The sequence below is a fragment of the Paramormyrops kingsleyae genome, chromosome 1 (genome assembly GCF_048594095.1).
Source record: "Paramormyrops kingsleyae isolate MSU_618 chromosome 1, PKINGS_0.4, whole genome shotgun sequence".
In the NCBI taxonomy this organism is placed as follows: Eukaryota; Metazoa; Chordata; class Actinopteri; order Osteoglossiformes; family Mormyridae; genus Paramormyrops; species Paramormyrops kingsleyae.
In genome coordinates, this window is record NC_132797.1 from 38,221,502 (window position 1) to 38,233,042 (window position 11,541).

General features: G+C 34.6%; 1 protein-coding gene across 7 annotated transcripts in view; it reads left to right on the forward strand.

Annotated features, from left to right (window-relative positions):
- Window positions 1-5,106, forward strand: part of hecw2b (HECT, C2 and WW domain containing E3 ubiquitin protein ligase 2b) — a 42,305-nt gene extending 37,199 nt beyond the window's left edge. For all 7 annotated transcript variants that reach the window (XM_072715379.1, XM_023844584.2, XM_023844585.2 and 4 more), the window contains 5 exons: window positions 523-669; window positions 856-970; window positions 1,143-1,228; window positions 3,981-4,093; window positions 4,191-5,106. In XM_072715379.1, coding sequence (XP_072571480.1) covers window positions 523-669; window positions 856-970; window positions 1,143-1,228; window positions 3,981-4,093; window positions 4,191-4,302 — 573 coding nt within the window. In that variant the 3' untranslated portion in view covers window positions 4,303-5,106. The remainder of the gene's footprint in view (window positions 1-522; window positions 670-855; window positions 971-1,142; window positions 1,229-3,980; window positions 4,094-4,190) is intronic.
- Window positions 5,107-11,541: the final 6,435 nt, after the last annotated feature.

Here is an 11,541-nt window from a genome sequence, read left to right on the forward strand (position 1 = left end):
ACAGATGCACTGACGGGATAATGGCTGACCACATACCTTATGTTCACCTTTGTAGATTTATTGTTTGGCGGTTGTTTTTTTAAAGCAGCATTTAACTTAATATTTTTTTCCTCCTAAGCACTACTAATGTTTGACTTTTTCCTTTAAAATAAAACATCACATTGTTGTTTCTGTCAATTGTATATTTATTTCCAAAGTATTTATCAATAATACAGCTAAAATTGGTTGCATGTGGATTTCATGCCAAATCACTTCCCCCATCCAAATTTTTTCCCCCATGGTGTGTCGCTTTAATATTTGACCTTAAATTTTGTGTTGGTGCTCCTACACAAAACTGAAGCACCAGTTTTGCAAGTGGAGAAAGACAGTCTGGAGCCCTGTATAGTGACACAAACTGACATAAAAGTGCCTCATTAATGTACATTGTGTTACTGGCTTTCTAACCAGAGAAACTGTTTTATGTAATATTATGTAACATTACTGTAAACATCACACTAATGTGTGCATGTGGCTGGATAATAGATCACAGAGCGGGAACTGAAGCCTGGTGGGGCCAACATACCTGTATCAGAAAAGAACAAGAAAGAATATATTGAACGTATGGTGAAGTGGCGAATTGAGAGGGGTGTTGTGCAGCAGACTGAAAGTCTTGTAAGAGGCTTCTATGAGGTAAGCCATTGTGTTAGTAATGAGGTATGATGTGGTTGTTTATGCTTGGTCACAATCATGATAGAAAAATATAACTGTCAACATTACTGATAGTAAACAGTGTTAGTCATGACAGAATTGCTAATGAGATATTGGCACACTTAATTTTGTGTCATAATAGTAATTTACATGCTTTCTGGGTCTTAGGTAGTGGATGCTAGGTTGGTATCAGTCTTTGATGCCCGGGAACTGGAGCTGGTAATTGCTGGAACTGCAGAAATTGACCTTGGAGACTGGAGGAGCAACACAGAATACAGAGGAGGTATGTAGAGGCTAGAATTTCAACAAGCACTCATCTGTAGTGAATTAAGGGTGAAACCATTGATACTATAATGTTTCTTTTCAAAATGGAAAGAATTGAAGCCAATATATATTACAATAAATGTAATTCAGTCCTAAACACACTTCATGAGTGCCTGCATCTTTCTTTGCAGGATACCATGACAACCACATTGTAATTCGCTGGTTTTGGGCTGCTGTGGAGAGATTCAACAATGAGCAGAGACTGAGACTCTTGCAGGTATTTCATAAATGTTTTAATGCGCAGCTAAAGATTAATTAGATTTTTTCTAAAGTAGTACATTTTCTTTATATCTGTATGGAAATACTACAGCTCAATTGCCTAGTAAGCTTTGAATTACTGTTTTTAGAATGTATCCTATATCAGGAGATATGATCTAATTCTGTAAACCAGCAATGGTTAGATGATGGTCGTAGACACTGGCTTGTAGCAAAGGAAAATATCACTATTTTGTTTATGACAAAAATGTATATCTAAGTAGATGGGACTATAGCCATACATAACCCACCTACCTATATCATTATTGAAATAATTTCACGACTTGCAAACTAATCCATAGCTCATACTTCACTTGTCTGCATGCCATTATGATCCATGCATGGTCAAGCGTGCAGACTTTTGCATACATGCTACATTTTCTTAGTATGCATATGATTGCAGTTGGTACAAGCGAACAGTGTTAATTTTGACACCAAATTTTTATTTAGTTTTAGTGATAGTCTTTTGACTAAAATGTAATTTAGTTTGTCATAATTTAGTCATCTAAATTATTTTAGTTTTATTCTAGTTTTAGTTGACTAAATATCATAAGATTACAGTCGACTAAAATTACGGTTGATTTAGTCGACTAAAATTTAAAGTGCAAAGTATAATGTTTAAAGTTTCCCTTCAATTTCTGAAAGTCATTATGTTCACCAAGATGAAATGAAACCAATGTTCAGGAATGATATTAAGGTCTGACTGTGCAGTGCACAAATACATAGATTTCACTCTTATTTGAGAAACAAACATATGTTTATTTACCCGGAAACTGAGTACTGTAAAATCAGTTGTGCCATTAGTGCAATAATAAAATTACTTCAAAGAAAAAGTGCATAGGCTATAAAGCCACCAGGACTGCGCTCTCTAAATATTAAAATAAAAATGTAAAAATTCTCAAATATGTTCAAAGAAAAAGATCAATGGTATCAGGGATTTATACCCATCATCAAGAAAAAAAAATTCAAACATTGAAAACATACTTCTCATTGGCTATCAGTAGCAGGAAGTGCAACCATTCTATTTTAGCATTTTCAACATCAAAATAATTACCCCAAGGCTACAATTCTATAGTGTATAGAGCCAAAAATGAACTCTCCTCTCTTTCAGGTGATTTCATGTTCGTTGAAGTTTCCGCTTTTTAACAAATGTATAAAGTAATGTTATTTGTTATATAAGTCAACTCGGGTGAAACAAAAAATGTACGTTTTCAGGGTTGCCAAGTCTCAAGCATCTGGCATGACACTCACGCTTTCAGACTCACGCAGGACATCTTACGGCAAATCTATATTATTCCATTATAAACCTAAAATTAGCTACGTCAAAAGTGTATTTACACGGTTAAATACAAAAGCAGACTATTTACAAGGTAAGAACTGTTACATTTGCGTGCAGACATCTCGAACTGAAAATCTTACTCCAGCCAGCTGGCCGAAGTTGGCAACCCCGCATTTTATTTGAAATGAAAAGTAAAATGCACTTGTTTTCACCTGAAACGGCTTGTCATTCCATTTGTGTTGTTACTCCGACAAATATAAAGCTAATATGAGAAAGACTTAACATGTCCTACTTAATATCCTACTCTAATAGCAATTGATGTGATAAGTTTGTATGTATTTATATTAAAACGAATTTTATTACCGGTGTGGGATTATCGAAACCAATACTTAAATCCATGAATACTAAAATATATGACATAAACACAACTGTATTAGGGTTTTATGGCTTAAGTTAAGCACTTTATTTAAAAATGCATAATTTTCACATTTTATTTATTGTATCTTATTTTGAAATGCAGCCCCTACTTTTAAAATGTACTTTTAAAACTAGTAAATGAGAAAACATTATAAATATTGGCAGTCATACATATATGTTCAGCTCTATGTCATGTGACAATAAATGTTGTCAAGTTTTTGAATTGTACTGAATTAATTTGATTTGACTGTCGGGTTTTGATTATAAGCAATGTTGATACAACTACTAGGCTACTTAAATATATATTTTCTCTAACTGGATCTCTTTAAATTTTAGTTGAACCCCTGCCTTACGCAAACTACATTAGTTCTGATTGTATCTCATCTCTGGCAAACATTTTCATCTCATTTTTATTCATTGACAAAAGTGTCAATATATTTCATCACAATCTTAGGCCTCGCAAAATCATTTTTTAGTTATCGTCTCGTTTTAGTCTGAAAATTAAGGTCGCTGAATATAATGACAACAACATTTTTTTAACAAAATTAACACTGCAAGCGAACAGCATAGATATTCCACCAGACCAGCAGATTCTATTTACTGGAAACAGCTAGCAATGCACTCAGATCATGGCACATGGCAGTCAATGACAACAACACGCAAAAAATCTGGGCTGCACATGCACAGTCGGCAGGGACATTTCTGATGAAAGAAATTGTGACACTGTATTAATTACGCTTAAATAACCAAACTTTGACAAAAATGTGCAAAGTAGTTTATTGCTTTTATTCAGTTGTCGAAGCTGAGGTGAATTAGCTTTGTCATTTGACTGTGGGAATGTGGGAATGTGAAAGTCCTGTAGCTGTCAGGATACAATGTGAGGTCCCTGGCTTATAAGTAAAACCTCCAATGACAATCTTTTAAAGCTATTTTTTTAAGACTTCTCCCCTTTTCATTTTTTTCCTGCTATAGTGATCGCTGTATGTAAATAGGTGCTGCTCTATCTGTGTCTTTTCAGTTTGTGACAGGCACATCCAGCATTCCATATGAAGGGTTTGCCGCTCTGCGAGGCAGCAATGGTCCTCGTCGCTTTTGCGTGGAGAAATGGGGGAAAATTACAGCACTTCCTAGGTATTGTCTGTCAACTTTCTATATAGTGAACCTGACATTTATGGTTGTCGTTTTCTACAGCGCAATGTTAAATTACATAATGTTTGTGTGTTTTAAGGGCTCATACCTGTTTCAACCGCCTGGATCTCCCTGCATATCCATCATTCTCCATGTTATATGAGAAAATGCTGACGGCTGTGGAGGAAACAAGTACCTTTGGCCTTGAATAAGTACAAGCCTCGGTTTATCCAAACTAAACTGTTTCACACATAGAAATTATATTCATTCCATGTATGTTTCCCAAGTTAAAAATTTATATATGCATAAAGTCCTTTGTGAATTTTTTTTCTTTAAGCAGTTGGGAATGGTTACAGAGGGACTTGAGAAAATTATCATATACCGAACTTGGGTGTTTCTGATTTCACTTTTCCAATTAAAGCAAGATCACTTAAGACCGCTTTGTAAGTTTTCCCTCATAATGTACTTCAGGCCGTGACTAATAAATGTAATGGATATTTTTCTTCCTTAATGACTTCATTCAGCCAGAAGGAAAGAAAAAAACTTCATTCACCATGTTAAAATTGCATTTGAATGCTTGGTCACTTAAAAAAATCTTTATCAATCCATTTTCTCCCAAAGTAATTTATAGTTTAGGTCAAATGTTTATTATTCATTCATTCTGCTATTGTTAAGTTTCCCCCTCATTAATCATGTATTGTCAATGCATTGCATTTTTAATATTGCTAAATCATTGCTTATAGCATCCGACAATTACTTTTTTTGTTCCAAGAAATTCTACTGCTGTAGTATCTCAGGATTGACTAGGCAAGCCAATTCACAGGCAGGTCAAATGGTCATTTTGATATCTTGAAATGCATTAAAAGTTCTTTCAATGCTATCTACCATATAATATGCCTGAAAATAACTTTTACATGTTTAAGCAATTTAAATATATCTATGATATTCAGAGCATAAGTACACCATTTAAAAATGGAAACCATTTTATATGTATTAAAGAACATAAAGTATCTGAATCACATTCTGTGTATTTTTCAACAAAATGCCACATGTGACTGGAGCTCATTTCATCCACCTGGTTTGTCGGATACTAAATAATGATTGTGCCTTACTCTGCTGGAAAGCTCTTTTCAAAATATACTCTACGCATGTTCCAAGAGACATTTCTACTAAAATGAGTTTTCCATTTGTTTATCTTAAAATTGGGTTGTCGCCACTTTAAAAATTGTAGATTGTTGATCTGAAAGACAAGTCCTTAAAAGATATATCTATTCATCTATATTTTATCAAGTAGTCCATACTAGAGCGTTTTGCTTTAATTTTTTTCCTGTTCTTAGGGAGTGATTTTGAAACATCTTTTACTGAGAAGTTCATCATGCATTTAAATGAAGAGTACACTTCATCTGGCCTTGAAACCATTGCAAAGCTCCAAGTGTTTTAAATTCTTGCAAGCCAACTTCAGATAGGATATATATTCCACAGCCAATCATTGCCATGTTCAGTTCTTCCATTTAGGATTTAACATGAAATTTAAGGAATAAAGCTTTAATTTGTATCCATAATTGTTATGGATCAATTGGATATTATAATTTCACTTTCACAAAGTAATACAGAGGGTTGCCCCTGATGTCTGCGTGTTTACTTTGAAAATTAAAGGTCTTGCATATTAGTGTTTTTTTGTACACTCAAGAAAATACCAAAGTAATTGTGATTACATTACATGGCTAATATTTTTAATTTACTCATGCTTTTAGCATGCGTGGTCATTTCTTAGGCTAATTAATGTGCATTTATATCAGAGCTGTTGCTGGCATAAAACTTGTTTGTTCATTAATGTGCCAAGTTCAATATGACACGTTTTTTTAAAACATTTTGTTAATATAGCATGAATGTATTTTGCAGAATTTGAGGAGCGTTACCTTTGAATTATTTGTTAGGCTTCTCTGTGATTCCTTAAATGTGTAAATGGTTTTTGTATATTTCAAAAACTTGACACTTTATTAGAAAGTAAGTAATAATGAAAAAGACCTACCATTGAAATCAGTGCTATACATTGCATGGGTACTGGTGTAAAGATACTGTATATGGTAGAAGGCTACACACAATTAAAATGGCAGTTTTATCATGTTTCACGAAGTTTAATATTTTCTGTTGTGCATAATCTAAATCATTTTTTTGGTTTTCATAATAGATTTATAAAATATTACCCAAGCTTTGGATATTGTATATACATGTTTATATACATTTGTAAGGATGCTTTTCTCATGCAATACAAAAGGTAACATTTTCATAATTTTTTAAAAACCTCAATCAATCAGATTTAATCTGGCCAAATTTTCATGTTTTCATCTACTGACACTTGTGCTGAGGAACATGGCCGCTGCATGTCTTTACTTTGCTGTCTTGTACTCATAAGAGTTCAAAGGAATGACATTTTTGGCAGTGCCTATGTGAAAGCTCAACTCTATGCAAGACTTTTCTTCATTTGTTATTCATAACTAAAAAAAGTCACATTTAAAAGAAATAACCGTGAGTAGGACAAGAGAGCAAGGGCCATTAGACTCATAAATTGACTTTTTGAAAGTCCTTATTAGCTAAATAAATTCATGGAAATGTCCTCAACCCAATTAAAAAATAACTGAAGGCCACTGTGGTGCACATAGCCAAATCATTAAATATGTATTTTTGAGTTCCGGACACAGAACCAAAAGTATGCTCATGCACATTGTCCCATCTTGTTAAGCAATAGGATTTATCCTTTGCGCTTCTGAAAACATGAATGAAAGAAATCAACTAGAAAAATTCTGGTTCTTTAAAAAAAAGGAAAAAGTGCTATCATTACTAGTAACAGCGTATCTATGCAAAGTATCATCACAATCTCAAGAACCATTTATTCACCTCTGTAACAATGCACGTTTAATGCGCAATCTACAGCTAATAAAAACTGAAGTAAAATAATGTGTGTGGTCTCTTTGTCGTTAAATACCTACCATGAAAGGTATGGAAAAACAAAGTTGATTTTTATGCTTTTTCTTATCAATTTTTCCCATGTGCAAAAGTGGGAAGATGTCACTTTGACACATCATGCCATGTACATAATCTGTACAGTCAATATTTCATTTCCTGTGATGCATGTGAGCATAAGCCTCATTTATGAGAAGGAAGCTGAGAAGTAGTATTTTTATTAAAGTTTTGTACAACGCACTAAAGAATGACATGTAGAAAAGGGTATCTAAATTACAGGTAAAATTAATGGTAACATATTGGGGAAAAGCCTTCAAATTTGAAGCTAAATCTTAGTCACTGATAAAAATGTAGATACATAGAGTCATATTAAACTGAAATTCCAATACAGGGTAACAGTAAAACAGGAATAACAAATCAGTACTTGACAACATATGAGTTTCCAATGCAAGCTATCGAATACAATTCTGACTAGTTTGGTAATTAACTGCAGGTCCATCAGTGACAAAAATGACATCATGTAAAAATATTCCTTAGTAAACAGAGTCCAAAAACATAGCAAAATATGTCCAGTGGGAACAGAAAAAGTTGGCAAAAAGCACCTGTAAAATCATAGAATGGCACAGACTGACAAACTGATGAGCTGCCCAACACCTGAAATCAAATGACATCAAATTTTAAAGTTGTAAAACTTTGTATCAAAGGGCCGTTTGCTCTGTGCTGTCTCAGAAGCTCCAGACCTCATAACAAAGAAGATGGTAGGATGATTTTAATACATTCAAATAAAGTAAACCAGTGTGAATTTTGTGAAGTTATTCAGCAGATTTCTTAAACCAGAAGTTAAATGATAAATTGCGATAAGGTAGGATGTTTTGACTGAACAGTTAATAATCCATTCTTGCACTACAAGCCCCAAAATGAATTTATTGCCATCATAACACAATACCTTATTGACAAATTTAAAATTCTATAGAATTTAATACATACCCGCATAAACATTTACATAAAGTGTTTATTCTTCAACTAACATATTGTTCCATATTGGGTTACTACTGTTGTAAATGCTGTGTAATAGGACTGGAAAAATCAAGCATTTGACACTACACTGACAGAGTAGGGCTGTCATGGTGAAATGCGGTATTACCATTTTTTGTTGTTTTTGCAAATTACTTAATTTATCCTTATTTTAGTGATACTTATACATGCTTTATTGTTAGGTATATTGTTGCTTGTTAAATATGAGTATCCTAGGACCTATATGCAGTTTCTGAAGTAAAAAAAATTAAAAAAGCAAAAAAAAATCATCGTTATTTCAAAATAATAAAAAGTCAGTTATAAAAGTATAAAAGTTCCTATCATTCATGTCATTTTCCAATCACAATGTTTTTAAAAGAAATATATTTATAATATTTCAACATGGATCTGCTCTTCTAGTTTGTTTATATATAGTCTGAAATCATTTTCTTCTGAAAAATTAACCGTAACTAGTTTATTCTGTTATTTTACGTTAGATAGCAATGGCGTAAGTCACGTTAGGACAGATTACAGCAAGTTATCATTGATTGTTATTGTATAACTGCGTACCTCATTGTGGTTTATCCCTTAAATAAGCAATTTACTCTATATAGACAACCAAATAGCAGCCAAAGTGTAATACCTGGAATTGTACCTCACAAAGTGACAAATCCCAGAATATATAAACATTAGCCATGAGGTCAGCTGGGGCAGTGAGGAGACATAGCAGCAATATGCTGCAACTCATAACTCGGATATTCCAAGTTCTTTGTCGCAAATTTCAACTGGAACACCCTCTGAAGTTGGAGTTCCGACTCATGAACTCGGAGGAATCTACACGACCCTGAGCTCAGAATTCAAAATGGCTGCACCCTTTATCATCAAAAGTTAAAGCTGTAGTTTTACACTGTTTATCAGCACTTATGTTTTATTTGTGACTCAGACATACATTGAGTACTGTCAACTGCTAACTGGATGTGTTACTATGGTGTTTTTATGCACAAAATACTACATAATGTGTTGTTATCAATTGATATTGCTAACAATGACTACCAATTATCTGGGCTAGAACTGGGGCCTTTTTCAGAAAGCAAGACTTCTTGCTTAGTGGGATAATTTGTTGGATTTAAGGTACTCTGGGCTAAATATAAGTCAACGAAGATAAAGGCTATTTAAACAGGCAAATTAAATCTAACAGGTTATCTGGCTAAGCAAGAAATCTTGCTTTTTGAAACAGGTCCCTGGTATTGCTAAATGGCTTTCCAACTTCCTGCACTGGAACACCTTTAACTCATATATAATGTCATTCCCAGTTCCGAGTTCCAACCTCTGAAGTAAATGGAACACAGCAATACTAATAAGGCATAAGGGGTATTCCACAAAGCAGAATTTCTTGCTTAGTCTGATAACTTGTTGGATTTAAGGACGTCAGGGCTAAATGTGGGTGATACTGTCAGGGTCAACACCCGTCCTCCTTCCAGCACCCTGGTGTTCGTGCGTTTGGTGGGGGGTAATGCCAGGGTCAGCACCTGTCCTCCTCAACCTTTCATGTCCCTCCCCATTTGGCCAGCAGGTGTCACTGGCCATCCTGTCCTCTCTGTTGTCAAAGTCCTTAGTGTGTTTCCCCACTTTCCTGGACTGCTGCATGGTTCTATGGGCTGAGCGTGTGCCTATAAACCCTCTAGTTGTGAGTTTGAATCCTTCCCCTTCTGTTTTTGTATTAATTAGATTTTGTTCCCTAGTGCTTCATTTGTATTAGTTTTCTTGATCCGGGTTTTCCCAGCTTGTGTTCTGTTTTGTTCCTTTCTGGTTCTTTTTAATTATCTTTATGTTCTGTTCTTAGTGTTTTATTCTCAGTTAATGTTTTCTAGTTTTTGGTATTTGTTAAGCTCTCTAGTGTCTGTGTTTAATTACAGGTCTGCAAAAAAAAAAATTTCAGCTGCATGGGATATTTTTGGTAAATTTTATGTTTTTTAGGGTGCTGAATACAAAAATGACCTCCATTTCCTTCCATCACGTACAGTTTTTTGCAACACATGAGGAGTTTACATTAAAAAAGCACAACAGCGATGAAAAAAATCAATATTTTATTACAATTTACTATGCATAATTTTTCTTATAATTGAAAAAAAGAAACAAAAAACTATTCCTTCATGACATATTTACCACTACATGTTTACTCTTTTTGTCTGTGAAACCTTTTCTTCTTCTCTTTGATGCTCCTCCGAACACGCTTTCGCTTTCCATCTTCTGTTTCCCGCCTGAGCATCCAACAGTAGTCAGCTAGCATGTTGACGTCCCATCTTCCTTGGTATCGTCTCTCGATTTCACAAACATCCTGGTGAAATCTTTCACCCTGCTCTTCACTATAGGCTCATAAGTTTTCGGGAAAACAGTCAATATGGGAGTGTAGGAAATTAACTGTTTTGCTCATCCTGCATCTTTGAGCTTCATACGCAGCCAACATGTGTTGTACAGTGGTTTTGTGGAGAGGGTCTTTAGTATCCCCCAAAAACCTGTGCACTACATCCTTAAGAATCCCACCGTACCCCCCCCCCCCCCCCCCCCCTCCTACTGACCCCCCTCAATTCCTCGCATTTTCTATTTGCATTTCTCTTGAGTTTCACTCTTAGAAATATTAAATTAATGTAAGAAATCATTATTGGATATGGTTTTTTGACTCAAGAATAGGATACCAGATTTCAGTTTAAAAAGGGAAATTTTGAATCAAACTAAAAACATGAGTTTTGCAAGATGTCCTGACGAGAATTTTTAAAAAATATTTTTCCCGGTTTCATTGAGTAAAAATCTATAAGAAACAGTCAAAAAAATCCTATGCAGTTTTTTGGTTGTAGACCTGTGTTATTATTAGTTCTACCTGTTGCCCGTTATCTTGTGCCAGCCCTTGTTGATTTTTCTCACCTGTCCTGCATTGTCTTGTTAGCCCTCTGTATTTATGTATTTAAGTACCTAATCCTGTTCTGTACCCTGGTGGAGTCATTGACTGTGTTTTCATGATTCTGTGATGTTGGTTATTTTGTTTTGCTATGTGTGTGCTTCCCTGCCTGTTCACCGTATTACCAGTTTTCTTGTAGGTCTTTTTGGTTCTTTTAGTTTATTTTGTACCCCTTTTTAGTTTTGACCCCTCGTGGTCCTTTTGTTTGTAGCGTTCCCAGTGTTTTCGATATCTGAAATAAACCCCTGTTTTCTGGAGTTACAAGTGGATCGTCACCTTTTTTCCTGCATGTACCATGCCCCGAGTTCGTGATAGATACTACAATCTGGGGTGGCGGATTCGTGTACCCAATCAGTGGAAAAAAAAACACATTTACGATTAAATAATTCAGTTTGTTAATTTTGTAATTTATTTTTAGCCTCTCCCAGTTCTGATTAATGCAGTATTTTGAAGGATTTCTGTTGTGTTACATTTATAAAGATCAGCACTTTTTCTCAGGCGGGAGTCAAGCAGTTTC